General features: G+C 36.6%; 5 protein-coding genes and 1 long non-coding RNA gene across 24 annotated transcripts in view; 2 read left to right on the forward strand and 4 right to left on the reverse strand.

Annotated features, from left to right (window-relative positions):
* The window catches only part of LOC148717162 (separin-like), a 13,638-nt gene extending 12,758 nt beyond the window's left edge, over positions 1 to 880 (reverse strand). For 4 of the 5 annotated variants that reach the window (XM_088745800.1, XM_088745799.1, XM_088745798.1 and 1 more), the window contains exon 1: positions 275 to 345. The gene's annotated coding sequence lies outside the window, so the exon portion shown is untranslated. Of the gene's footprint in view, positions 1 to 199; positions 346 to 766 lie in introns of those variants that run through there. The other variant, XM_088745797.1, reaches the window with a different exon arrangement.
* LOC148717163 (uncharacterized) overlaps positions 1 to 19,418 on the forward strand; it is a 30,504-nt gene extending 11,086 nt beyond the window's left edge. Inside the window, exons 9-10 of the mRNA XM_088745813.1 lie at positions 17,617 to 18,342; positions 19,303 to 19,418. The gene's annotated coding sequence lies outside the window, so the exon portion shown is untranslated. The remainder of the gene's footprint in view (positions 1 to 17,616; positions 18,343 to 19,302) is intronic.
* On the reverse strand, positions 874 to 10,213 carry LOC148717164 (uncharacterized). Of its 7 annotated transcripts, none has more exons than XM_088745802.1 (9): positions 7,232 to 7,514; positions 6,667 to 6,774; positions 5,722 to 5,805; positions 4,554 to 4,805; positions 3,437 to 3,593; positions 2,805 to 2,959; positions 2,101 to 2,281; positions 1,926 to 1,961; positions 1,225 to 1,288 (listed from the first exon to the last, which is right to left on the reverse strand). In XM_088745802.1, exons 1-6 carry the CDS (start codon positions 7,289 to 7,291, stop codon positions 2,886 to 2,888), a joined length of 735 nt encoding a protein of 244 aa, XP_088601928.1. In that variant the 5' UTR covers positions 7,292 to 7,514; the 3' UTR covers positions 1,225 to 1,288; positions 1,926 to 1,961; positions 2,101 to 2,281; positions 2,805 to 2,885. The 7 variants fall into 7 exon arrangements, with proteins under 7 accessions (XP_088601930.1, XP_088601928.1, XP_088601929.1 ...); XM_088745803.1 differs by lacking the exon at positions 1,225 to 1,288 and adding an exon at positions 1,400 to 1,455; XM_088745804.1 differs by lacking the exons at positions 1,225 to 1,288; positions 1,926 to 1,961 and adding an exon at positions 874 to 971.
* On the reverse strand, positions 10,694 to 13,437 carry LOC148717165 (uncharacterized). Of its 3 annotated transcripts, XR_015995572.1 has the most exons (4): positions 13,234 to 13,437; positions 12,465 to 12,656; positions 11,341 to 11,379; positions 10,694 to 10,975 (listed from the first exon to the last, which is right to left on the reverse strand). It is a non-coding gene; the product is annotated as an uncharacterized LOC148717165 (long non-coding RNA). The 3 variants fall into 3 exon arrangements; XR_015995574.1 differs by lacking the exon at positions 11,341 to 11,379 and having other exon boundaries at positions 10,695 to 11,273; XR_015995573.1 differs by lacking the exon at positions 11,341 to 11,379 and having other exon boundaries at positions 10,695 to 10,975; positions 13,234 to 13,436.
* Positions 13,490 to 15,480, forward strand: LOC148717166 (uncharacterized). The gene is made up of 4 exons (XM_088744688.1): positions 13,490 to 13,579; positions 14,229 to 14,290; positions 14,624 to 14,711; positions 15,310 to 15,480. The coding sequence occupies exons 1-4, from the start codon at positions 13,490 to 13,492 to the stop codon at positions 15,463 to 15,465; spliced, it is 396 nt and encodes a 131-aa protein (XP_088600814.1). The 3' UTR covers positions 15,466 to 15,480.
* LOC148717167 (PCNA-interacting partner-like) lies at positions 16,307 to 27,889 on the reverse strand. Of its 7 annotated transcripts, none has more exons than XM_088745790.1 (16): positions 27,871 to 27,889; positions 27,446 to 27,549; positions 26,573 to 26,658; positions 25,501 to 25,595; positions 25,129 to 25,231; positions 24,528 to 24,585; positions 23,684 to 23,829; positions 23,540 to 23,594; positions 22,367 to 22,460; positions 21,990 to 22,086; positions 21,037 to 21,097; positions 20,743 to 20,900; positions 17,891 to 17,977; positions 17,593 to 17,660; positions 16,708 to 17,034; positions 16,307 to 16,383 (listed from the first exon to the last, which is right to left on the reverse strand). In XM_088745790.1, exons 7-15 carry the CDS (start codon positions 23,741 to 23,743, stop codon positions 16,815 to 16,817), a joined length of 900 nt encoding a protein of 299 aa, XP_088601916.1. In that variant the 5' UTR covers positions 23,744 to 23,829; positions 24,528 to 24,585; positions 25,129 to 25,231; positions 25,501 to 25,595; positions 26,573 to 26,658; positions 27,446 to 27,549; positions 27,871 to 27,889; the 3' UTR covers positions 16,307 to 16,383; positions 16,708 to 16,814. The 7 variants fall into 7 exon arrangements, with proteins under 7 accessions (XP_088601916.1, XP_088601915.1, XP_088601913.1 ...); XM_088745789.1 differs by having other exon boundaries at positions 24,578 to 24,693; XM_088745787.1 differs by having other exon boundaries at positions 24,528 to 24,693.
* Positions 27,890 to 27,956: the final 67 nt, after the last annotated feature.

The following is a 27,956-nucleotide window of genomic DNA, read 5'->3' on the forward strand; positions in this document are numbered from 1 at the left end:
AGAGGTATTGTGAGAATTCAGTGTTTTACCCAAAAACCCCTCATGGTGACCTTGGACAAAGCTTACACCTGCACTACAGAATCTCAACTGACTGTAAGCTACTACCTCCTCCAACGTAGAGGTTTGAGGTCCACTCTCCCTAAATACAACAACAGAGTAACCGCAATATAACCAAGTTGTTACAAACACATCGACATACAGTGCAATCCTTGTTCTGTGCTTCTCCAGATGTTGTGTTAATCTTAACCACAGCAGGATCACAGTCAGCCCTTACCCTGCAGATCAGCAGTTCTCTGTCCTTGCTTACTGGATGTGTGAAGGTTTCCAAAGTGCAAACAGTTCACTCTAGAAAACAACAATTCTAATTTCTTACCTTGTCAATATCACACTATAGGATTATTGCCAAAATTCATTATTTGCTCAACGTAACAAATTAAATTTCAGTTCTACTTGTCAAAGGAACTAAAAATTCATGGCAAATGTAATCATCAGTTCTATGTGTAGCATGAGCTGAAGAATTGGGAAGAGTCAAATGAGGTGGTCTGGTAACAAAAAGTTTTTAACAAAGTCATTTTGCTTAAAGAATTATGTTAAATTAGTGATAATTACATTTCGCTAGAAAAAAATATTCTCCTGTTATAAGAGTCACACTGTTCTACAAACCAATCCTGAGAAAGTTGAACAGTTAAACACTTTCTTTGAAGCTGGTTTGGCTGCATAACACAGCTGAAAGCTCGCTATTGCTTGTAAAATAACTATAATGTACCTTTAGGCATGTTCTGCAATAGGGAAATTTCTTCAGGAGTGAAGAGACCGTGTTTGTATCTCTCAGTTGCACACAAGGAAAACTTCATGATGTTTCAAGTCTTGACCAGGGCAGCCAGTTTTTGGTGAGCAGTATTAGTTGAAGAGTCATCAAGTGACAAGGAGGAAAGACGTTCTGCAAGCTTCACCAGATCTCCTTTGTTTTCCTAACAGACAAAAAGGAAATAACAAAATAAAGAGAAATCTACTTGTAGATTTATTAAGTTCCCTGCTCTGGCATCCCATGTTCTAGTTCCCTGTTGACATCCCATGTCTTACAGTAGTTCCCTGTTCTGGCATCCATGTTCTAGTTCCCTGTTCTGTAATCCCCTGTTCTGGCAGCCATGTTCTAGTTCCTTGTTCTGGGATCAAAGGTTCTAGTTCCTTGTTTTTGCATCCCATATAAAGGAGCAGATAAAATTTGAGTCACTCAGTGCCACAGTAATTGGGGATACCAGTAAACACGGAGAGTTGTGTGCCATGTCTAAGAGGTAAAAGCATCCAACTGGTTTTCACAAGGTCACGAAAAATCTCTCTCTTTTGTATACATAACAAATAGAAGTCTATCAAATGCAACAGTAGCTACAAGTGCTCACAAGCAAAGGTGTTATCATATATACCAAAGGTTTAGAAAAATCCTTTGCTATTCTCCTAAAATAACAAAACCACAGGGATTCAATTGAAAATATCCCTGGTCACTAGTCAGTGAAGTCATCTTTAATTAATTTGAGTTGAAACTTCAACTTAAATTAACAAAAAGGATGTAAACTTTGCCATTATCTTTGTAGTCTAGATGAGTCTTCTAAAAACTAGTTCCAAATTAATCTTTAGAGGTAAACAATTCCCCTTTGGCATCCTTACTATAGCTAAGATATCTTGCTCTATGGGGACATAAGAAGTTGAAATGAAATTTGTTTATACATTTGCCATAATTGCAAAAAAAAAAAAAAAAAAGAAAAAATCTGAAAAATAACTGTTTTGCTGGTTTGGACAAGGCAAATTTACCAATTACCAGCAGATTAATTCAATGTTGAATTCACATCAGGGGAATAAAACAAAAGAAATTAACCCTTCATTTTCAGCACAACTTCATGTTCAGCAAACAATTTTTAAGATCTTACTTTATTCTCTTTCCTGTTCTGGTAACAGCTTGATGTCTAAGAGTAACAGACAAGGACAGTTAATGTTATCCTCAAAATTCTCTCATCTAAAATTTTGGATTGATGCTCCTTGACTTTCTGATCTAGTGTGGGTCCAAAAGTTTAACAGAGCTTTTACTAAACATTCATAAATCACCTGTATGGTAGGCAAAATTGCCTTGCTAGTGCAACACCATCCACAAACTGCCTCAAAGCTTCCCTCACAGCTCCCTGATGAGCATACAGCTGACCAACTTGTAACAGGGATGAGAGCAAGTCATTTAGGATTGACTAACTAGAAAGGTTTTGGCCAGAACTTTCTGATGTGGCTAGCAAATCTGCACAAACAAAAGGAATAGATGCCAAAATATGTGATTAAAAGTTTAATAATAAAACAGAAGAAAACTCTCCCATGTTTCAGGCCAGTTTGATTGCACTTTTCTCTATATTTTAATCAGGATAATAACACATCCAATTACAAGCACAACTCTATCTCAAAGCCTGAATTAGGATTGCAAGGTATTGCCAACCACATGATTTAGGTATATATTATCAGGGGCTTCATTAATGTTTTCTGCAGGAGGGAAACTGGTTTTCACAGGCGGGCAAAACTCTTTGAACTGAACTTCTTTATAAGATAAACTTTCCTCCAGACCGTCAAATCAGGTGGGCAAAACCGTCCTCACAACCGGTCAATTTGCCCGGTGCCTGGCCCTTAATGAAACCCCTGTATTATCCCAGTCATCAGAACACATTGTCCCTAGTAGAAGCTCATAGAAATCAGGGGCACTACTTTGCAAGCAGGGCTCTGCAGAATTGTGTCAAGAATAAAAGGAAACAAAAATTCCTCAATCACCTTACCCAACAAATTTTCCTTTTGCTTGTGTATCTGTTTGCCAGTACAAAACGCATCTAAACCAAAGATTTCTTCAGCCATTTGTGTTAGTTTATGAAGTGCATCCATAGCCCATTCCAGGAGTCAGTGAACCAAGTAGAGGATCTCAACAATGATAATACTAAAAAAAATAACTGTCACCTGGGAATTACTCATAAACTCATGAATTGATTCACTGATCAAAAATTATCTGGTTGAACAGACTGTTTTGTTGGTACTAAGTCTGCCTAAATTTTCACAGGTCACTTGGCGACGGTTTATGAAAGCAATGAAATAAAAAATCAATATTGGGGAGCTGGGATTGGGCGGTGGTGAGGTCACTCGCCTCCCATTAGTTCAATTCTTGGACCTGGTGTCACATGTGGGTTGAGTTTGTTGTTAGTTTTTTTCCTTACTCCAAGGATCTTTCTAGGGGTCTCCAAAAACAAACACTCCAAATTCCAATTAGACCTAGTATCAGTGGACAAGAAGAGCCATCTTATGGAATATCCACTGCTAAATTCCCATTTCCATTATGAAAAAGTTACTGAATAACTGTGGAGAAGAGTAGATCTAAGTTTTGGAAAGAGGAATTTCCAAAGAAGAAGAGTGAACTTACCAACTGTTATCTTAAATTTGTGGATTGTGGGTGGGAGCATTGCATATTCACAGCAAATTGATTTCCATCTGGCTTTCAACAGGTGGGACTTGTAACTCTTGTGTGTGAAGACTTCACTCTGCAGTGCTTCCTTCAGGGAGACCTCCCCTTCCGCATACTCAACATTAATCAATGAAAACCACGACTGACACACACATCACAAACTGAACAATCCCGTGTTTACACGTACTGACTATTATAGACCTGTTTAATTGGTATTTCCTCCTATACCGTATATTGTATAATATACATGAAAAAATTTCTCACTTCTGATTGGTTAAGATGAACGCAGTTTTCAGTTAATTCAGTGCAGAAGAGAGTTAATTCAGTACAGAAGAGGGTTAATTCAGTGCAAAGAAAGAAACAAACCAGACATTCTGATTGGTCAGAATAATTGGTCAATGTCAATGTCAAGGTCAATGTCACTTGTAGGATTTCAATAAATTATTTTTGCATGTGATGCATGCGCTTTTCTTCCGCGTAGTTATGAGAAGCTACCTCGTATTTTTTCATGTATATTATTAATACATAATCACATGATTTTCTCGTGCAATTTGGAATAAATAATCACTTGTAAATGTTTTCAAAGATCACAAATTGCACTCACCCTATGGGCTCATGCAACTTTGTTAGTCTTTGAGAAAATTTACTCGTGCTTATTTATTCCAAATTGCACTCAAAATCATGTCATTACTATACAAATTGGATTTCCCAGCTGCTCTCAGAGGCTAGCTGGCCCACAGTTTCCTTGCCTAAAGCTATTCCAAGTTCTTCAGCACAAAGAAAAATCACCAACATGGAGCTAGAGTACCACGTATACAAGTATGCTTGCATGATGAATGCTTGTTTAACCCTTTGACTCCCATGTCAGAGACCAAGACAGGAATTCTCCTTACAACATCAGTACAATGTCAAGCAGACAAGTGAGGAGAATAAAGAAAAAAATCAATTGTAGAGGATTATTTAGTTAATCCAATACCAAATTTTCCAAACTTACATCACGAGAAGTGTTTGGCATACAGTAAGTAGAGTTAGTTAAAGTAGTGATAGGGTTAATAATGATTTTGATTTTTCATACCTTTCCTGTGACTAGCAAATAGTGACTCTTGGCCAACAAGAACTGAACCCATGAAGTACTGCAGGGCTCAAATCTATCAACCAGGTTACTTGTATGAGACAGAATAATTGAAGCATGTGACAAGTCCAGAATGTCACACAATGAGTGAACAGCATCACTTAGGGCACACAATCCATTATCCAGCATATCTTTGGTACCAACTGATTGGGATATACTGGCAGCCATGCAAAGAGCACTAGCTTTTTTTAAGGGCTGCAAGAAAACAATTCATTCATTGAATGAATAAAGGGGGTAAGATTCTGATGGGAAACTGTTGTAAATTAAAATAGTAAATAGTCTTTATTTCACTGATAAAATACATATCAAGTGTTACGTATAAAGTGTAATGGGCTAAAATGTGTATTAATTACTTACAGCTAAGTTATGCTTAAAACCAAGTCTATCAATAAAAGCATTTTTAAAACGCTCAGTATTGCAAAGCGGATATAAATTATTGGCTTAACTTGCCTAAGCCTAAGGGTAGCAGAGTTAATCCTGGGAAGGGAGTGGTGCAATGGAAGATGTTCCCACACGCTTAATTTTTTGAAGATACCCATATGTTGTGCTGCATCAGATGGGGCAGATGGGGGGGGGGGGGGGGTGGAATTATAAGTACATATAATTTGGTTTCATCAGCTGAGTTGATAATGTACATGCCAATCGGATGCTGAAAACAATTTCTGAAGCTGATGTTTCAAGTATTAACCCTTCACCATTTGCTCTGATAAAGGGCTTAACCTTGGAATATCAGCTTTAGAAATTCTTTGCTGCGGCCAATTAATATTTATTAACCCAGTTGATACAACCAAATTATCTTGTAATAACCTCCAACAATGCAGAACCTACCTTATTCATTACACCACTGATAACAAAGGCAAGGATCCTCACTGTATAAAATTTACCAGTCGAGATAAAAAAGACCTGACTGGAGAAAATCATTCTTTTCTGTTGAGTGATAGCCTTTTCCTTCAAATACTTAAATCTCTTAAAACTGCTGTCATTTCTTGTACCGAAACATTTTTTTTAACATTTCTATTGCCATGGTCATGTTGTGACAGGACTGCATGAACAGTTAATTGCCTGTGGGAAATCCAAATCGTCACCAATGAAAGTACGTAGCAGGTTTCACCTGTTTTAAAAGCCCAAACATTTTAGCAGTGATAAGCAAGTAATGATATGTCTCTTCAGGATTAATAAGATGGTCCAGGTCAACCTAGAACATTAAAAAAAAAATTCAGTGAGAATAACATTCATGCAAGATTAAATGTATTGTATACAGTGGGAGATGCAGTAACCCAATGGTTAGTATGCTGCACTGCGGGTCAAGAGGTCTGGGTTTGAGAACTGGCTGGGTCATTTTGCTGTGTCCACTTGGGCAAAACACAGCTTTCTTTTCTATCACGTGCCTCTCTGTAACCAGGAGTACAGATAAAAAGCTTGCCAAGTGATAAAATGCTGGGGGAGGGGGATAACCTTGCAATGGACTAGCATCCCATCTTGGGGGAGTAGTAATACGCCTAGTTGCTTAGCCCTTTAACTCCCAGAAATGATTTAAACATGTATCTTCTCCCTTTAAAGCCCATACATGATTCAACAGGTAATGAGAATACTTGAGCTTATCATGTAGAAGTTGTTCTCTTGATCTAACACCAAATTCTTATAACTTATTTACAAGGAAATGTGTAGCAGCTAGAGGGCAGAATTAGTGATTAGGTCTTGGGATTTAAAGGGTGAATTCAATGGAAACCAGGATAACCTCGGGCTGGGTGGGCACTCTGTTTGAGTGCAGACTTAGCACAGCATTTAAATTTTAGTAATCCATAAATCTTTAATGGCACATCTTTCAAATTGTTTAAGTACCTATCGTAAAACGTCTGAAAGTATCAAAAGCTGATACCTATTTAGTTCTCACAACAAATTCCCCATGAAAGAAAACTGTTCTTGGAATTTTACAGTTTCACTTGTTTTCAAATAAAGAATTCTCACTGCCAGTGAAAAAATATTAATGTTTTGGAAATTAAAGTAAAAAAATATATTACATAGCCCTAAAATGCTTTTTCCAGGAAACATTTACCTTTCCACTGGTGTCTTGTTGCAGTGATTTGGTCCTTAGTGACGTCCACATTTCCAAAGCTGCACAAAGTGATTCCATAAATGGTTGCTCCAGGCAGATATCTTCTATCTGAAAAGTTACACCAACATTTCATTTGACAGTCTGATATTTTGAGGGAATGAGGTGCTTTTGGGGATGCACCGGAGGTGCAATGTCAGGGCCCCTTTCCCTTCTGCACGGTCCTCCATGTACACGTACAGGTACAGTATGTTGTTGTTGTAGAAAAACTGACTACAAAATTCATGTCTATTGTAAAACAGGCACATGACATTTCATCAAAGACAACAATTTGTTCCTGAAAATGTGTTGAACAAGGAACAATATAAAATCTGTATAAGTAATGTTCACTCTAGACTTCAAATTAACTGAAATCAACTTCTTGCCCCAGTGCGTCTCTTTGTTGGAGGCACACTCAGTGGCCTAACAGATAGCCTGCAGCCAGCACGACCTCAAGAAATCCAAATTTGAGACCTGGGTGGGTCATCAAATTGTCAGATCAGATCTTAATCAAAAAAGTTTCCAGTACTTTCCTCTTCTCCTTCATAACTGTCAGAAAGCTCTGGCCTTGCTGAAGTTGCTCTCTCATTTACTGCATCTTTGTGCTCAAGCAAAGCCTGCCATAAATATGCAGCACCAAGTCTATCCAGCAAACGTGAATGCATGTTTTTCTCCTCATCCTGACTATCTGTTGAGTCCAATAACTGTTCTAGAGTCTCCCCAGCTTCTTGACAGTACTGCGGTGCAGATCTAAAGAAACTCAGCTACTATTAGTGTCGAGCCCTGCAGTGTCTGCTCATCGCAGGTCTAGGTTTCTTTTGATGCAGATTTGATGTACTTGAAAGGGATCAATTTTTTTTGTCCCTGCCCATCAAGGTGTCTGCTGAGTAAAGATTCATTTTAATAAAAGTAACTGACAGTTTGAATGACCAACTTTGTCCTTTCAATAAGAAGATGATAAAAATTCTTCACAATTAATAGGAGACTTGGTCAATCCATGGTTACCATGCTGAACTCCAATTTAAGAGGACTGTTTTGGAGTCCTAACCAAGGCCACTGTGTTTTGTTCTCAGGCAACCCACTCTAGTTTCATACTGACCCTTTCCAACCATGAGTATGGATTGGTAATAGCAACTTAAATGCTGTGGATTTACAAGCAAGGGCTCGAAATTAATGGTAACCCATTAACCAATGGTTAGTAATTTTCAACGTTTGGTTACTAAAAATTTGTCCAACTAACCCGACATGGTGAGTAACATTTTCTAACATATTTAAACATCAGTAGACCTCAGGGCAAAGAGCACGTAGGCCCGACTCTCAGAGGAATACTTAGAATACTCAAGTTGTTAAGTCAACTTTAACTCTTTTTAGAGAATGCTGTAGATGTACTGTTCTTGACTAATCATGGTAAACAAGAGGGAAATAAAATAGGTGGATAATTGTCTACGTTTTTGAGGTCACTATGCAATTTCAGCTACTCTTTAATTTGTCCTAGTTGTTATTATCAAAATGTTCAATATTTGAGATATCGTAACTTGTGAGCTTGGATACCAAACTTTATTATTTGGTTAGTAAAAAAGATGTCTACTAACCCGAAGGGTTAGTGATCCAAAAATTAAATTGGAGCCCTGCCTGCCATTGACTAATATCCTGTCCAACAGCACTAGGCCTTTCAGGCTGGTAGCTAAGAAGTTAGGCTACTGGCTGAAATTTCAAGTGAGGTGGCTCAAAGGCGGTGAACAATTGTAAGTATACAATGAAATGTATGAAGTTCATATATTTTGAACTGCGGTATTAGATACGCATGATGCACAATCCTCGCAGTAGATAGCGCTATTGCTTAAATACACTGTAGCGCTATTGCTTAAATAGCGCTATCTACTGCGAGGATCGTGCATCATACGTATCTCATACCGCAGTTCAAAATATATGAACTACAGCAATTTGCCCTACTGCTGTGTCATAGCTGAAAAAGTTTGGAACAATTCAATGAAACATTTTGGCAGGTACAGTTGTACTTCACTTATGAAAGGGGAAACCATAAGAAGAAGTCAGAATGTAAAAGAAAGTATTTTGTTACCTTTTGGTCTTGTAACAAGCAAGCTCTTCCTGCAAAACAAAACAGAGCTGGCTTCCTTCTACATCTTTTGCATCTTCTTGCTCTGCAAATGCACTGCATAGGGTTCTGAGAAGAAAAAAGAACCAAGAAATTTCTTCAAACAGTTTCCAATTTACTCAATCTTACTTTAATTATGTAATTCTTCAACACCATAATGATTATATCATTTTGTCTTTTTTTATCACTGTGCCTTATCTCTCCAGAGTCAACCTTAAAAATATTAGAATTCCCCCCATTTTTTTCTTCCCTCTTTAAATTAATTTTATCTGATCCTTTTGAAGCCTTGAACGAGCCAAAAACTAGGATTTTGGTGTATTGAGGTGAGGAATCTGCCACATTTCAACGGTTATGTTATGATAGTTCACTTGCTGCAATGCATAAAAAACTCACTCCTCCCTTTTCTGATGCATCGCAACTTGTGAATAGAAATCGTTTGAGGGCACTTCCCATGGAATAATCTTTATATTTGCTGCATGTATGTATGTTCTGTTTGATTATGAAAACAACATGCATGTATTTGATCAAGTTTAAACAAATTAAAACCAATTTACTGGAGTTCTTGTAACCTTTTTTTTACACATTATGATCTGACATCTGCTTAAAACTCATAAGCTTTAAGTTAATCGACATCAAAATACTAATATTTATTTTGAACTCTATTACAAACCTGCATCTCTCAGACTGTTTTTCTCCCTCCTGTAGATCCTTCACCAGCTCATGTTTCACTGAGACCCATTGCCTGACTGGCTGTTTTAGGGTGTGGGCATCAGAGGCTGTTTTCAGTGCTACCAGGACCACAGTTGAAGCAGTCTTTAGTGCATCCCTGATTCTTCCAGCTCTTCTTTGACAGTCAACTAGCAAGGCATACTTTGTGAGTAGCTTCACCTGAAAAGTATTTTTCAAACATTGCCAAATAAACATTTTCAAAACTCACCATGTCATTGTTAGCCAAAATTAGATTTGTGATCAGCAACTTATTCTACATTCACCCTTTAACTCCCATGAGTGACCAAGACAGAATTTCTCCTTACTGTATCAACACTATATCAAACAGACAAGTAATGAGAATAAAGACAAATACCAATTGATAAAGGGATTATAAGTTAAGCTAATACCAAATTCTCCAAACTTAGATCATAGAAATTGTGAAGCAGACACTAAGGAGAATTATGAATGAAATCTTGGGAGTGAAAGAGTAATAAGTTTTCCCCTCTTACCCACCCTTGTTCCTATTTGGTTCATCGCAAACCTGTTTCATGTTTGTAGCCATAGCAAATTGACCTCATGAGCTAGAAGGCCTATCTTGTCACAGCTTATTTCAGTTTCAGAATCATGAACTGATTAGGAGTGTTGGTGATTCCCCCTAGAAAGAATACCAGTTCATGAAAAGGTTACTCCCCTCTAGCGCTCCACACTAATGGTAGCCAACTAGCCACAGACTAGTGGAAATTCAGTTTTGGCTAGTGGTTTCTGATTTCCAACAGCCAGTTTGGCTAGTAAACAAACTAAAATTGCCGTAACATCTAAGATGTCACTGGCCACTTGGCTAGTAAGTTGAAAAGTTCAGCACAAAACTCTTTGTCAAAGTTTCCCTTAAAGTCTTCCAAAATTCCTTTATACTCCTGTGCTGGGTTGTTCTTTACTTCTACATGTGTTTAGCTACCAGTAATTAAGAAATTTGTCGAATTCTGGCAGTTGTTGACTGTATGAAAGGACCTTGTTCTAGCTTAGAACACCTGCTTCCCATAAGACAGTCTTGAAACAATACTTGAATGTAACATTTTCAGCGAGGAAAACTCTCATGTATAGGGTCAAACCATAGTTCAACTGAACTATTAATTATTTCAATAAACTTTAAATTATAGTACCTTCATCAATTGAACAGACTTTACCGCTTCAGCTTGGACAATGATTTTCTCTTCTGTTTCAGCTCCAAAGCTACAGATTTTTAACTCATCACAGGCAAGAGCCAGCAATGGCACTCCGTCAGTAAAACAGTCGCTTTGATAGGACACACAGCCTACATTGTAAACAGTACTACCCAGCCATCACAGCTCATTAAGAGATAAAGGAATATCAGGGTCTTCAAGAGCATCGTGAATAACCTTGCTTGCTTGCTGTGCAACTGTAACACATTCTCTCAGAATGTGAATTCTGTGAAGAAAACAAAACTGTGAATCAAAAACTGCACTTTGAATGACAACATACAGTTGTACTTCACCCATCACCTCTCACAAACTGACTAGTAACAAACAGTAGAATACTTTCCTTCCACAAGATAAGGAGTTCTATTTGACAATGGAGACCATCCATTTATTCGAAGAGAGAGTGAAGAGAGCCCCTTCTCCATTTTTCCACCATCATAGTTTTTCCAGGACTTGACCACTTGAATGAACTTGAGCAAGCCATTAGCATGACAAAAAGCCTGGTCAATCTGACCCTTAGATATGAGCTGAACAATAATCAAATAAATTCTCTTGCCAAGTTGGTCAGTGAAGGAATAAACTTGAGATATTTACCATTCTGAATAGATAATGTGTCGCTGAGCAACATACTCACTAAACAAAAATCCATAGAATTGTATATTAGTCAGTAATCATTTTAATTTTCACATTACTTCTAATGAAGGATAAGTATGAACTCTTACAAACAAAATTAACATTTTTCAACCATTTTAAGGAAGTTGTTCATTAGTATTTTACTACTACTAAAGTCAGTATTGTCGGTTCACCAAAATGATCTGGGGTGTTCTAAGAAGGTATACAGGTGTATTGTTTCCCACTATCACACAACTAGAAACTATATTTCGTGTAGGAGACAAAAGTCATTTTGAGATTGATTATCAAAGATAAGAAATAAAAAAAATTCTGAGGTTTCTTCAAGTCTCTTTTTTATATTCAGATGCTTGGAGAGGAAGGGACAAAAAAAGTCATAAACATTCAGGGTTCTCCTTAAGTACTGGCCACCATTTTAGAACATGAAAAAAACTACCTTGATTTTGAGTTGTGAAAAAACAACAAATTTCCTGAACAAACAACTTCCTTGAAGGCCATTTTCGCATAAACATCCACAAAAATATTTAAGGTTAAATTACATTTTCATGCTGGTTGAGCACCCATTCAATCTCTACCTAGCTCATGTTTACCTAGCCAACCAACTATCATATCACTTTGCATATACTTCCAAACAAATGCACGAGATAGAATTTTAGAGCCCATACATTTTAAATAGATTAAGTACAAACCAACTCAATTGGGGGTAACTGGGTCTTTATTGCCTAAGACCATATGCGATGCTCCCCATGACAGGGAGGTAAATAGAAGAAAAGAAAGAAAAAAAATTTTTTGCAGATTTTTACAGAGAGGAAAACAGGAAGACCTGGAGAAAATACTCCTGGAGTGAGGACAAGAACCAAAAACTGAGTCAACCCACATCTCATGCCAAGTCCAGGAATTGAACCTGCATCACAACATGGAGGGGGGGGGGGTGAGTCCTCTCACCCCTGTGCCATCCCCTCTCCCAGAAACAATACTTTGTGGGCAGCATGCCCCAAGATCCCAGAATGCATGCAACTAGCCATATACTGGCTAATAGCCAATCCTTTTTGAAAACTCTGTACACTTATTTTGCAGCTCTCACTTACCTAAATTTGAGGAGTTTGTGATTTCATCAAGGTGCTTCCCTTTTGCTTTGACTTTTTTCAAAGTCTCAATAGCCCATCTCAGAAACTTGGTTGAAAACAATGTGTATTTTGACACAGATTCTTCTGCAACTTTGCAACCCAACTTGCTGCCATTTTTGGCATTCAAGGGTGATCGTAGCGGAGAAAGATAGTCTAAAAGAAAATTAGAGAATTGCTTCATAAACATAATCATGCCATCTTTCAAAATGTTGTTTCATGTACTCACAAAAATATTAAACAGATTTCGCCTTTTTTAACCCTTTGACTTGGGGGTGACTAGCATCTCATTTCTCCTTACAATGTCACCCCCAAAACACACATAATTTGAGAACATGAGAATAACGGAATTGATCACCAACGGAAATGATCACCGATGAAAGAAGCTCTTAATTGTTGAATTAATTCTACTTATTGTCAGTATCTTTGGAAATGTGTAAAGTTCAGTATGCAAAACAAGTGTATTACATGGGTAAAACATTCTCCCGTCGATGAAGGCAAACGAATACCCTTTCCATCGATCGTGCGCAATTATTTTTCAGAAGAATGGTATTCCACATTTACTAAAATTCAATCGATGGAAAGTCAACATCGTTTCCCTGTAGCTTGATGATAATCATAAAACTGCACAAAACTTTAAAAGCTATCATAAGCTTGCTTTAAGGAAACATAATTGCAAAACTATATTTGCGAAGACGGACCTTGGTGTCTTCAAACAAATCGTTTGTTTCACCATTCAGAAGCGCCTTCAGAATTCTTTCCCCCTCCATGTATCCAAGAGGTCCGTTCCATCACAGGTTTTTCATCGTAATGGCTCTTGAAGAAGGTCCTCACGGAAACTTTAGTCGTGAGTTCCCGCTAGTATTGGTGAAACACCACTAATCAAATCAAAAATGGCGCCTTCTTTTTCACCGGTTAGGAGTCCATGTATGACCCCGTAAAATGTCCTGAGCTCGGTATATATTTTCAATGTATTCCAATGTATTCCCATGTATTCCCATACATGGACTACTAACCCAAAACTGGCTGTTTGGAATCAAAATTATCTTCGTTTGTCAGTCAACTCTTCCACACATCCGGTGAGAAAGAGTAACATACATTCACTTCCATAGCGTAGTAGATGTAAAAAAAAAAAAAAAAACTGTCCGAAAAGTATGCAACAGGCGGACTTATCTGGGCGGTAAAACTTCCACCGGCTGCCGTAGGGTTATCATTTGTGTGATATCATTAATTTTTTTGTTTACAGCACCTTTATTGACCAATATCACTGTATGATTTTGGTGGTTCTTCTTTGTAGAATGTCGATACCATTGTTCCCCTGTTTATGCGTAACAGTGGGAAAGAGCAAAATGTTCAGTTCCTATTGAAACTAAAACTGTGTGTGTAGATGTATAACGCAAGTGAACACTTTATTGATTTATGAAGAACTCGCTGCAACAAATATTTGAGAAGGTGACCTCTTGCGCTCAATCCATCAATCAATAATCTTTATTTATACACGATAAGTATTAAAAACGACACTTCGCTTGTGGGGTCGTGTCTAAATAATTAAGTAAGATAACTAATGAATTAGAGAATAAATAGGATATACCCAGCTAAAATCATATCGCTACTTACTACTTGCAAGTCGAAAACGATAAAAGCTTAAGCTTTTATGCACATCAAACTTTTATGAGAACAAAGTGAGGTGCATTTTGATTGTATTTGTGCTTACACACTGGAGTCTAGAGGAAAGCCACAGGTATCAGATTAACCTTGGTAGTGGATAGAACGAGGACGTGTCTGTCAGGGTAAGATCGTTTCTAACTAAAAAATTACCATATGAATCTTCTCTTCTTGCTTTAATGGAACAAAGGGCTGTTGTAAGAAAATTCTCCCTGATTCAACTCTGCTATTAGTATGGAACAAGATCACTCAACAAATGGACAATCAAGTAGCAATTAAGCTTATTTGTCCATGCCATGGAAAAAAAAAACCTGAATTTATGTAATGTAACTGTAGAGTTCACTAAAACAACCTTGAAACAGGAATCAGAAATTCATTATTCAACAAACTTCTTCAGCAGCAGATCTGTAAAAAAGTTTTTATCACTGACACACAATTTATCTTCTTAATTCATTTAGGAAGGTTTTGAAGGAGATATTTGTGGGGGAGCTACAGCCAGATGAAACAGTAGATGCCATATTGAGAGAAGCTAGATTGTTATCCAATGTAGGTTTACAAATTTAGCTCGTATTAATCGACAGATATGCAAGAGAGCATAATGTACAACAAGCAACATATACCCTGAACTTAAAAAACTTAAATTTGTCAAATGAACATCCAGTATTTTTTTACTTTAACTGAAATAACTGAGACTTTCTGAGGTTGCCTAGAAATGATGAATTGTACACTGCTCATAGGGGAAAGTTGGTATGTGGGAGATTCAACATGGTGAATACATTTGGTCACTATATTGGACGGGTGGAAGATCTCGGACAAGTGATAAAGTGAGAGGCAAGGTGGGGGGGGTTTCTGGTTTTTCTTCTCCTCTTTCCTCCCTTTTGGTTTGTCACTCCTCCCAGATCAATTCCACCCATCCATTATGGCAACCAAATATATTTGCCCCCTTGAATCTTGCATGCACACACCAACTACGGCCTGCAAGCAGGCTAGATGAATTGTGGACATAGAAATAGTAAAAAAAAAATTTGATGTAACTTGTGATATTCCCTACAAGTATTGTAGCATAGCTGTTTGGGAGAGTGCTCTCAATTCCCACTGTCTTTGTAACAACAAGTGCCAGATTGAATTTTTCACCTTTTTTTAGCTAAATCATCCTAACATTGACAAGTTCTTGGATAGTTTCATGGATGGAGAGTTCTTCTGCATTGTTACAGAATATTGTGAGGTGAGTTTGAATGTTTATGTCAAATATATCTGTCTTGATTTAAAGTCTGTTTTTAATTTGGTGATACACATGTGATGTTACTTAGCATATCATGATATGGTGACTGCTAGATCATCTTCTTTGTTCTTTTGTTCTCTCACCGCCTCAATTTAATTCATAACTCAATATTTACACATTGAAAAGCACACAGCAACTGACATTTGTCATGTACATGTAGCAGCAAACTACTAGATAAATATAGAAAGTATTCAGATAGATAAAATGGAAAGGTGTTCTGATAATTTGTGCTTTTAAAATTGTTGCATGAATTTTGAATGTTATCTCATCCCCTAAAAATTGTCCCATGTCTCATCAAATTGTATGTAAATCATTTTCTGTCAATTCATTTTTACTATTGTAATTATAACCCAAAATTCCAGTTTGAGTAATGAAACCAAACTTTGGGTTTACATCTCTTTACCTTAGTTAAGGAAAAATGCGTCTGCGGGCATGATCTATAAACTAAGGTAAACCTCTTGGTCTTTGCAAGAGGTTTGCCAGCAGATTTTTTTGTTTTTGTTTTGTTTTGTTATGGTACATGAATTGTTTCACAGAAATTCATGTGTCTATATAAAATGTCTTCATGTGGAAACTGATAATTCCTTGAAATTTTCTACTTACTAGCTAATAAGTTCCTCCAGCCTTCTCTTTTGAAACTACTGCATGTTCACCATGCATACTTGGGGATTATATACACAATCTAAACTGTGCATTTTTTTCTATAAGCTTTTCTAAGATGCACCTTGAGGAAACATAACATATAATTTGCTGGTGCATTAATTAAGATAACCCTCTTTGAACAAAATAATAAAATAAAAAGTGTCTTTACTTAGATTTCACCTTGATTAAATTCACTGGACGGTTTACCAGTATCTTACCTTTACAGGTTTGTGTTTTGGTGGCTGATCCTTGTGTGGTGTGACAGCTCCTTCTGAAGACTCCGAATCAGGTGTTCTAGCAAGAAAAAATTAATCATGTCACTTAAAACTTCTCTTAGGACAATAAAAATTTACTTAGAATTGTACCTCACAGGCAAAACTGGGGCTGCATAAAACTTGCCAAGGTTTTCTTGATGCAGAAATTACTACCTACTGATTTATTCTGTTAAAGTGGAGAGACAAATTGTCTCTCCACTTGGTGCCAGGAAAATTTCTTGCTAGGAAGACGAGAGAGTGACAACATCTGCACCAGTGCCAGCTGGTCTACTACTAAGCTAGCTTAGAGCTTGCCATGCGATGTCTAAAAGTCCCAGAGTTTTTCAATACTGTTCCACCTTACCTGAACTGACTAAGTGTAGATTGTAATTTTGATTTTCCACGAGGTATTTCTGGTGTCATCAGAGCACACCTCAAGTCCCTTGTGTCATATTCTTGGAGACAACTTTTCTAGTCGTGCTCATCTAATACAGCCTGAATCAGGAAATACACATTCATTCCTGCCATGGATGACTTTGCTTGGCCACCATCACATATTTTGCAGCTTAGTTGTTCCACCTTTTCTTTCAGAGATTCCACAGTTTTGGCAATACTTTCATTTGTAAAAACCTTTTCTTTGGATTTAATAATGCTTACTTTGAGCATGTTCATGATTCTTAAGACAGCAGTTCTGAAAGATAAGCAGACAACTTATTTTCACAGGGTTTATTCAAACATGCCAATCACTTTGGACAATCTCACCACTCAGTCAACTGTATTTAATATTTTTACTGCAGTACTGTGACAATCCTTTTAACTGGTTAGACTCCTTTGTGCATGCTTTTCTTTCGGAAGTACCCCATCCAATGAAAGGTGCTCAACAAAATAATAGGATTTTTCCCATGATTAGCTTGTAAAAAAACCTTAATCTGACTGGGATGCATTCAAGATTTAGTCAAGGGGCCGGTTCGTTGATTGTCCAAGGGCATGCTCCCCCAGGAGATTTTGAAAATGAGGTCTTCGGAAACATGATTTCCAGCATTTTGAGGGACAATTTAGGGGGTTGGACTGAACCACCCAAACCACCCCTGGGTCCGCCTCAGAATCTAGATGCAACAGTTTTCTAATTTTTATCACTGAGAGTTTGGTGGAAGAACAAAATTGATCTTGGTTTTAAAACCTTCCTTTGCAGAAATGATCATGTTCTTAAATTAAAATAGTGTACAATATGTATCTACAGCTATCTTACTTTGCATCTGCTGTTTCTTCAAAGACAGTTTGTAACTTTTGGAAAAAGGTCACAAACTCTCCAAGACCCTGTAAAAAAAAATTGTTGAAAACCACAGATGAAGGAAGTTATTAAACATTAGCCATGAGTATGGGACAGAAAAGTCTACACCAACTGGGCTGCAAAGAACTCTTTGGCTTAGTAAAGATTCTCTCTTGTGTTAAAATGACCTGACACCTACTAACAGCTGAAATATATTTATAAAAATTCTATTTGGTACACTAAAGGGAATAATAAATTTTGATATACTGATATATACCTTAGTTAATGGGAGAAGTGGGTTGTCATCAATTGGTGCATAACTCTTTCCACCCAATCGTATCCTCAGAATAAACGAGACAGCTGTCTGTTGGCATGGGAAGGAAAGAAAAGTAGAGAAAACTGTGTAATATTATCCTCCAACTGCTAAGGATAATGATGAGAAAAAAAATTGTTTTTTCACCACTGGATCAGACTATATACATTTTAGAATACAGCTCAATCCTATCTCTCAGTTGTTTATCAAGGAGCCAATCTATTGAGAAGCAAGGCAGGATCAGCCACAGATAGGAGGTATACATTGTCACAGCAACTTCTTGGAATGAGGAAATTGGTTTAGAAAGTATCTAAGAACTCCAGGAATATGGATTGAAAGATTACAGCTTTTGCTTTGTTACCTGTCCTCAATGATGACATAAACTGATGATGATGAATGCAATGATATACATGCATGTAAAAATATCAAAATCATGATTTAAATGCTTGAAAAATAACTGAGCTGCCACCTCTTGTTTCACCCTCCAGACTCTTTCAACACGCCAGAATTGCTTCTCAAACACCAAGGGATAATTTTCCAAATGAATTGAAAATTTTGACCCTTACAATTGCAACACTCTTAGTCTAATAGTGATTGATTCCACTCTTTGAAAACACTTTGCTAATGTATAGCCCACACCCTCTTTAACTTCTGTGTCTATTTAAAAGTGGCTAAGCCAGAAATATTTTATGCATGTGTGGTCTTCACAGCAATTATTTTGATAACTGTCATTTGCTGATAGCAGTTCATAATTGCAGAATTTTCATGATAATATTCACTGTAAAAAAAATTGCAGGGGTTTCATCTAAGTTTTTAGCAAGGGAGCAACTGGTTTTCATAGGCAGGCAAAACTCTTTGGACTTAACTTCTTTATGAGATAAACTTTCTTCTATATGGTCAAATCAGGTGGGCAAAAACTTCCTTAAAACCAGTCAATTTGCTCAGTGCCCAGTCCTTAATGAAACACCTGAAATTGAGTGGTACCTGAAACATAGGCATGTTTTTTTCCCCTGCAACTTTCCTCAATACTGTAAATTGTTTATGAGCCAAGTCCCTGCGAGGGATATGGATGGCCTGAGACAAAGCTAGTTCATCTCTCGAATTCACTAGAAGCCTGAGGTAACTCAATAAACTTTCAGCAATTGATCCTGTTTTCAAAACAACATGTACACGATTAACAAATCAACAGATCACTTGTTAAGTCAAGACCATGCCTAACTTACCCTGCGAGCAGAGCCTTTTTAACCTGTCCTCGAATCGATTAAAAAGAAGAAGAAAAGTAGAAAAGGCTCTGCTCACAGGGTATGCCTAACTTCACACTAGTTCATATTCTTTTTCATTTATTTATTATTTTGATTTATTTTGATTTATTACAGATTCCAACAATTAAGAGGCTCTTCTTTAACAATACTAATCTAATCTAAGTATATATACATATATATGTAGTAACTAATTAAAAGTATAATAACAATAATAAAATTAATCAATGTAACTTATGAGATATTAAAATATACAATACATATCATGTGGATTAAAGACCAATATTTAGCAAACAAATGTTTCTTAGCACTATGGCAAAAAACATTATGTTCTAAAACGTTTCTTGTTGCTATCGGGAGTCTATTGAACAACGTTGCCGATGTGGATAAGGCTGTCCCTCAGAGAAATCAGCACTGAGAAGATGGCTATTTAGCTCAGGACTGAACAATCCAGCTTTCAACCAAACTGTACAAACAATCGCTGAAGGTCGTTTGGGACAGTATGTACTAATTAAGTACAACATATATGTTCGTATGATGCACGATCCTCGCAGTAGATAGCGCTATTTAAGCAATAGCGGAAATCTGACCTGAAAAAAATCAGGCCTGTACGGGATTCGAACCACTTACCTCTGCAATACTAGTGCAGCGCTCTCACCAATTGAGCTAACAAGCCAACTGGGAGCAAGCTGTTAAGTTGATTCGTAATAAACCCGTGAAAGTGATAAATCAGATACAATGAAAATATATGAAGTTCATATATTTTGAACTGCGGTATTAGATATGTATGATTTTCGCTATTGCTTAAATAGCGCTATCTACTGTGAGGATCGTGCATCATTCCTATCTAATACCGCAGTTCAAAATATATGAACTTCATATATTTTCATTGTATCTAACATATATGTTCCTTTACTCCTGTTTTTCTTTTTTTAAAATACTAGATTACCCAGGGGGATGAAGATTTCCCTGATAACGCCAGTTTCTTTGATCATTTAAAACAAATCTCTGTTTTAATCATGGTTAAAAAACACAGAAGCATTTTACTAAGTTTTCTCAGAAAACTTTCCTCATTAGCAGACAATACACAGTGATTAACATAATTTTTACAGTGGCCAAAATTGAGACCATGGCATTCCAACAATTGGTAATTAATTATAGTGATTTCACTTTTTCATGATTTCAATTTTTCATTGAATTATCCACATTTTATATGCTAGAGGTTAAATTATACTCACTTAGTAGTTCATAACTTATATTTTGCCAATGCTGAAAACGACCCCAAACTTACACACCCACTGGCCACTCCCACCCCTGCAGCTTCTGTGGACACCAATGCCACTCCGTGATTGGGCAACATAGCCACAAGAGAAGCTGCAGAGCCTGACAGCGACTCTTTTAATCTCTCTTACCTCTTTTTCCCCACTTATTTTAACCTCAATATCACTCTACTAGACCATTCCCATTGATGCAAAGGACCAAACAAATATGAATTTTCTGAAGCCAGTGAAGGGATTCTCTGAATTTCAGGGCTAGTTTCTCGATGTTTAAAATTACCTGCGTGAACGATTCTTGTGAAAATGAATGAGATAGAGGAGGATTGGGGTTCCTGTGCTCTGGAGATTGTATTAGTACCAGGTCATCAAGCACATCTACTGGCACATCTTGCTCCAGGAACATATCAACTGTTTTCTCAGATAGTGAGTATTGACCATCTGTGTTCACAGAAGAATTAGAAAGATATGTGAAAAGGAGCAATGTAAAAAAAGTTGCAAGTTTAGACAATAGTTAATACTTGTGCTGTAAAGTTCGTGATATGATGAAACTCAGTTGATTTTAAGGGTGACCTACCTTCTCTCTCTGTGGAGCAGAGCACTGTTCTGTTTCCAACCATCAGCTGAAGAATTTGTTGCTGGAAGAAATGTTTCATGCAATGTTTGAATTAACAAATTAATGAATTAACCATTTCATTCTTGAAGTTTACAGTAACACTTTTAATTAGCTAAATTACATGACTGAAGGACAACTTTAGTCAGTGTCTATACTAACAAAAGTCACCACTACTAATCCTTTACACCTGCATATTCTCCATACTGTTCTCTATACATTTCCTAAGGTGCTTACAAGGAGGATTTTTTTAACAATAAAGATGGTGATCATTTCCTCTATTCTCACGACCTTAACGTGTGATTCAGGGGTGATACTGTAAGGAGAAATTAGATGGTAATCACATGTATGGGTCAAATTAAAGGGTTAGGGATTATTTCATACCGAAAGCATTTCATAAATATGTTTTCTACTATAATTAATGATTATCATTGTTCATTCGTTGATTCATTCATTTTAGTTTGCCATTACCAGTAAAAAAATTAACCGAATACAAAATTTATGATACATCAAAGATAAAATGAACTATTCTAACTAAATTAACTTCAAAATCAAAGGAACTGAAGAGCTAGGTAACAACAAGGAAGCCGATTAGAAGCTGCATGGGGGCTTACTGAGTATAGGCTTCCTTATTTAACTAGAGGATAAACCATACAAATCAAAGGTGCTGAATGAAAATTTAGATTAAGTTAAAAAGAAAAAGAAAGAAAAAAAAAAAAAAGAAAAGGTGTGTATATAGCTTAACAAAGAATATATTTATAAACTAAAAATTCAAAGAAGAATTTTTTAAAGCCTTTGATAAACAAGCTGATGCTTTCAGAGTATTGAATTTCCCGACTTAGCGTGTTGAAAAACTTAAAACCTTGATGTTGACCTTATAATGTTTGTAACCTCTAGACAGCTCTTTAATTTCTCACCTCTAGCTGTGTCTTTGGCTTTCCAGTGACAAAAAACTGTTGCGAAATTTGAAGCATGTCTTTGACATTACTGTCCGTGATTAAACATGTTTTTACTCTGTGAAGGACATCAGCAAAGTCCACAGCATTGCAATGTAACAAAAACGTGTTATAAGGAGTGCATAACCTAGAAATTGAATGTTTTTCTTCATCCATTGACAACTTATAATTCATGACTGCTTTGTGAGCTTCAAGTACATCATGTAATTTCACTGTAAACTCCCCGGCTTCCTTAAAGAAAAAAGATAGAGCCATTATCAATATTTCTGTCAACAAATCACCATCATATCGATCTTTTAAGACTGACCGGATGGTTACAAAAGCTTGGTGCCACTTACACTGACCGCCTCCCAGTTGGCTCAATGGATAGAGCGCTGGACAGTTGTGTGGGAGGTCGAGGGTTCAAGCCACGGCCGGACCAACACTCAAGGTCTTAAAATAATTGAGAAGAATTATGCTTCCCTTCTATAACATCAAGAAGTGGTTAGATATTCTAGTCTTTTCAGATAGGGACAAATAAAATTAATGGAGGTCCCATCTCCTGCAGGAGGGGTAGGAGACGCACGAGATTACTGTGTGATGGATGTCCTTCCCCGGGGTGGGATGGGTGGGTTGGGTTTAGGTGGATGAACCTAGTAGGGGACTACGTGTCCTATTGTTCTTCCACCTGTACAATGTACAAATCTTTTGAAACACAGAATTGTCTTTTATTTTATTTTATCAACTGAGTAAATCGTGTATGAACTCTTCTGAACAAAATCGAAGCCTAAATATCTTAAAAACTTTAACTCTCAAGATCTGAAGGTTAATTCTCCCCTCTTGCTGCTGCATATTTCCTTGTAAATTTTGTGCGTGAAGACCTAAACACCGCAAATATGAAGTGAGCTTAAGCTTACTGCAAATTGGTTAACACCAAACTTCGTTGATTTTATCTTGTAGCTGCTGGTATCTTAAATAATTCTTCACACATTCACAATTTACGACAATTTTTCTCCATCAAAACGCTTACAAAGTACAAACACAATAATTGGGCCAGCACGTGTTGCCCACGATCAAAAAAACTTTCCAAAGAAAGCCAGATCGCAGGTTACGTCAAGGGCACCAAAAATTCATACCATGAGGTTGCTCTAAGGAGCCTTTGATTTTTTCATGTTACATATTATGGTAGTTGTCTAGTACCTCCATCCAGAAGCCTACTTGTTATCATAAAGTAAATATGATGGAGAAATGTAAGACTGAGTTTCATGCTCATTTGAATTAATTCAAAGTCAATTGCAATTGTTCAAACATTAACCATTCCATTTCCAATATCTAGTTTTAGTAATTCTCTTTACTGCCCAGCATACAGTTCTTATTATGTTATTACTGATAATTTAGTTGTGGATCAACTAACATTCCCCTGCTATTCTGCTTGATAGTACTGATATTGTAGGGAAAAATTCTGTCTTAGTTGGTTACTCACCATGGGTATTAAAGATGGAGTGGATTATCAACATTGACATTGAATGTACCTGGTTTCACTTGTTCTGTATGACAAGTCCCAAACAAATCAACAAACAATGGATCCTGAAAAAATCAGATGAATACAAATTTTTTTTAGGAAGATTACAGTTTAAACTACCAGAAAATATTACCAGTTTAATACTAACACTGACCTGGTTTTGCGCAAGACAAGTTAGTCTCCTGTAGTAATTGGATTTGTTGGAGAAAAGCATACAATTATGCCCTGGGAACCCTTGCCAGGTAACAGACCACAAGTTAATTCCAGCTTGAAGACACTTTGACTACAATCAATCATGAACTAACAAAAGCAAAAATTATTACATAAGAACAAACAATTAAGTGTTTAAGCTAAAGGTTTATCTGTTGATATCAAGTTATTATCTAAAACAATTTCTTTTCCATAACACTGCCATTCTGAAGAATATGACACCAATCGGAAAACGAGACCTGTAGTTTAGCTGTAAATTATAATTATAAGTAGCCCTATAGCGATCTCCCTCCAATGGACTTAGCCAGAGGGGAAAAACAGGTCGGAGGGAAAAACCATCTAACAAAAGACATGAGCTGATTTTTTTTGCATTCTGAAGGTGGAAGCATCTGTTAAACTTTGTAAACATGGGAATTTCTTAAGATAAGTGACCTTTATGCATAGCAATTATGCTTACATAATAAGCACCAGATACATTACCAGATTTTCAAAAGATTTCAAAGGCAACAGGGACTCAGTGAATATTTTTTTGGTTATTTTTGCTCATGATTAACTAATTATCAAATTGGACTTGATCTTTTTGCTCTAGTACTAGTCTTATGGTGATGTCATTCCCTTATTATGGAACTTGTTAATCTCCCAGATATCATAGAAAACACTAAGTTAAACATGATTTAGTGCTCAAAGGAGCTGACCTTGCACCAAGGGAAAATGAAGTAATGTTCCTGAAGGAGATAACCAATTTCTTTTGGAAGTAACTGAACAATTACACCAAAACAATTATTTACCTTTCATGAATAATTGTTAAATAAAGAGAGTAAATCCAGAAGTGTTTGACCTGAAAAGCTGCAGGAACATCTGAATTGTTAACAACCTTGAAACTTTTAGCTGAAAACTTGCTAGATTCTACAACTCCCATATCAAGATAGTCAGAGTCAAGACCAACTTCAGGCCCTAAAGAACAGATTGAAATTAAGAAAAATTTGAACATTTTTCAACAGGAACTTCCTTGATTAGAGAGCAAGTGTGGTTCACAATGTCCATGATTGATGTGAGATTACTGTTGACTGAAGAAAGAGTGGAGGGGTACTCAGGTCTATGACACTGGGCTCTCAGAACCTCAACCCCATTATAAACAATTCTGTGGCCAATTAGAGACTCCATTACTTTTAGGCAAATGTAATTTTTGCCATCTCAACTTTTTTCTATGCATGGACTACCTTATAAAGGCTTTCAAGTCACCCTAAAATAAATTGAACACATCCTTATGATAAACATCAAATGATGACATTTCTCTGAATATATAATTTATTTAATCATTTTATACTAGTCTTCTGAGTTTATGAGCTGTTAGAGCCTATGAAAGCACAAACATATCACTACCTTTACCTATTCCAGTGCATTTTATAACTGAACAATTGGTAGCTCCAAGAGCTATAACTTCCAGATAATCCACTGAGTATAAACCAGGATTCTGTGGAGTAAATGATACCTGAAATAAAAGAATACGAACAAAATACATCTTAAATAAAGATCACATACCAGTGAGCAGTTGTCAAAAGAATTAATAAACACAAGTGCAGATACAAGAAGAATATACAGAGAAATATTCAGTTCACAAATATTGCAAACAGAGAACAATCCAATCGAGTCCCTTCAGTTGGTAATACATAGATTCACATGCAACAAATAATTACCTTAAAAAATGAATGGTTGCATTATGATTAAATTAACTTGTGATAGGAAAATGACAATCCTTACTGTTGCTGGGCATCTGCCTGCAATCCTTTGACAGTGAGTTTTGTCTGAATCACCTATTTTTCTTCTTTACTAGAGTTAAAGCTGATGGTGTGAGCCTATAATGTAAGATAATAAGGAATTATTTACAACACAGGGCTTATGACAGTGTAACAATTAATTCTATCAAATATGTAAAACCTGATTGAAGATATAATTTATGAGAATAACTGACGTGTATATAAGGCCAGTATACCATCAAAAATGTTTTGTTTTACTAGAGACCCTGTAACAATTTACAGGGGATCCTAAAAGACAATTAACAATTTAGAAAAAAATTTGCAGTACACTTAAAATGCCCACCCGAGTTTCATCGGGTAGAATGATTCCTTTAGAGGGATCAATGCTAAGACTTTTTAAGTGAGGTCCAGGGTTTTCCATGCAAACCTGATGGGTAAAATAAGGTTTGTTGACATTACAATTACATTATATTACAGTACTGCATCAATCAATTCAAAGCTTCAGCATCTCTGCCCCTTTCCCCCCCCCCCCAACCCCTGACATTTGAACTTTTGATAACTGGTTTCTTCAAATTCCTGAGAAGGGAAAAAAAAAAAAGGGTTCAAATGTGCCCATTTTTTTCTCAAGAAAAAAGCTATAAAACAAGCTATAAAACCTCGTGAAGTATTTACCTTAAATACATTGATATTTAAGGATATAACACTTGTATTCTGCTGGAGAGACTGGACACATCTCTACAAATTTCCCACCCACCCCAGTCATGCAAGGTTCAACCCGCTACCACTTCCGCTTCCATTCAGATGATGGTTATTCTGTAGGGAGGGAGGGGACATTGAAGTTTTGAATTGATCGTCACATATCAGTAATCATTAATATTCTTATGAATAAGGATGTATAAGGATAATTTATTTTATGTCAGGTACACAGGGAGTGGTTGCTGGTTGCCCAGATCTCCTGAGCCAGGGGTTCATTATAAAAGGGACTGACATTACTAGATTCCTCATTCTAGGAAAAATGATAAATTTTAATTGATGGGGAAAGGGAAGGTGGCCTTAGTTGAGAACATTGGACACACCTCAGTGCAATCCTGGAAGCGTTCTTGACCTCAAACAGCCTTGTTGATGCTGTACCTAAACAGGTTGGTTTGAAATGAACAGTTCCCTGTAAAACCCCAAAAATTTACAATCAGATATAACAAATCACCTGGTTTTCCACTTAACATGAACTTTTTACTCTTATTAAAACAACAGAGATACTTAAATTAAGATTGATTTCAAAGCAGTAACTAATGGATTGGTAAATCTTAGTCAAAATATAACAAGGAGCTGTTCATAATTGATAACCATGCCATTATGGATTCAAATCAAAGAGTAATGGTTCAATCGAAAATGTCCTAAGATTACAACCTGATTATTGAGTTTTAGAGATGGAATCTCTGCTGATCCAACAAGGCTTATTTCCCAAACAAAGTTGTAAAGTACTCAGTACAAAGTTTCATATATCACATGTTACAAAATAAATGTCACTTGCTAGACAAAAATTGCATTTGATTGTATGTATTGCTGTGTCATAAGCCATGTATTTTTGTTTGCAAAAGCCTGCAAATTCAAAATAAGCAGTGTGGTATGATTGCCACACACTAAACTACTGACTAACCTCACTTGCTATAAAGCCACACCAAGAATTATTGGCCCGCTGTTATTTTTGTACACACTTTGCTGGGCTCGGCTGTACTGTCACAACCTCAGGTGAATCTTTCCCAGTACAGCCCTTATGCTTGATTGGTAAGAAGTTATTATTATTTTAATTTAATTTTTGCTAAGGTTCCCACTTCCATTGGTTTCTTACAGACTGCTACAACTTATTTCTCCTCTAGTTTCAACCATACTTGTTCCAGACCCAAGGTAGAAAAATAAAGATAAAATCTTACAATTTGTTTTGTAACTACCTTAACAGATTGTCATCAAATGCAAAATGGATCGGATTCTGCCCATTGCTGGTCAACAGCAGTGTTCTGTAGGACATGCCATCCACAGTAGTGGCTGGAAAGACCTAAACATTCCAAAAAAGGAACAAGTTACTAATCATATGCTTTGGCAACTAACAGAATACAATCATACTGGCACCACCTAGTAATACATTATGGTGGACTAAAACTGTTTCTATCCATTAGTTTAGGAACAGCATTATTCTAACAAGGGTAGTGTAGTGAAGCATTTGTCCCATTTACACAAGCAAAATGTTTTCTTAAAATTAGGTTGACCTGAATAATCAGTTTGAGAATCTTCAATGGGGAAAACATCAAACCATGCTTGAAAAAACAGCTTTAACGTGTGTTTTAGCTTTGGTGTGAATGGCTAAATTATCACTTACCAGCTGTTGTACATCCCATTGACTTCTGGGGATAAAATGATTCAGTCCGCATTGCAAATGTGAGTCCTAAAAATAAAATCCAATCA

Source organism: Stylophora pistillata, chromosome 14 (assembly GCF_964205215.1).
Source record: "Stylophora pistillata chromosome 14, jaStyPist1.2, whole genome shotgun sequence".
Lineage (NCBI taxonomy): Eukaryota > Metazoa > Cnidaria > Anthozoa > Scleractinia > Pocilloporidae > Stylophora > Stylophora pistillata.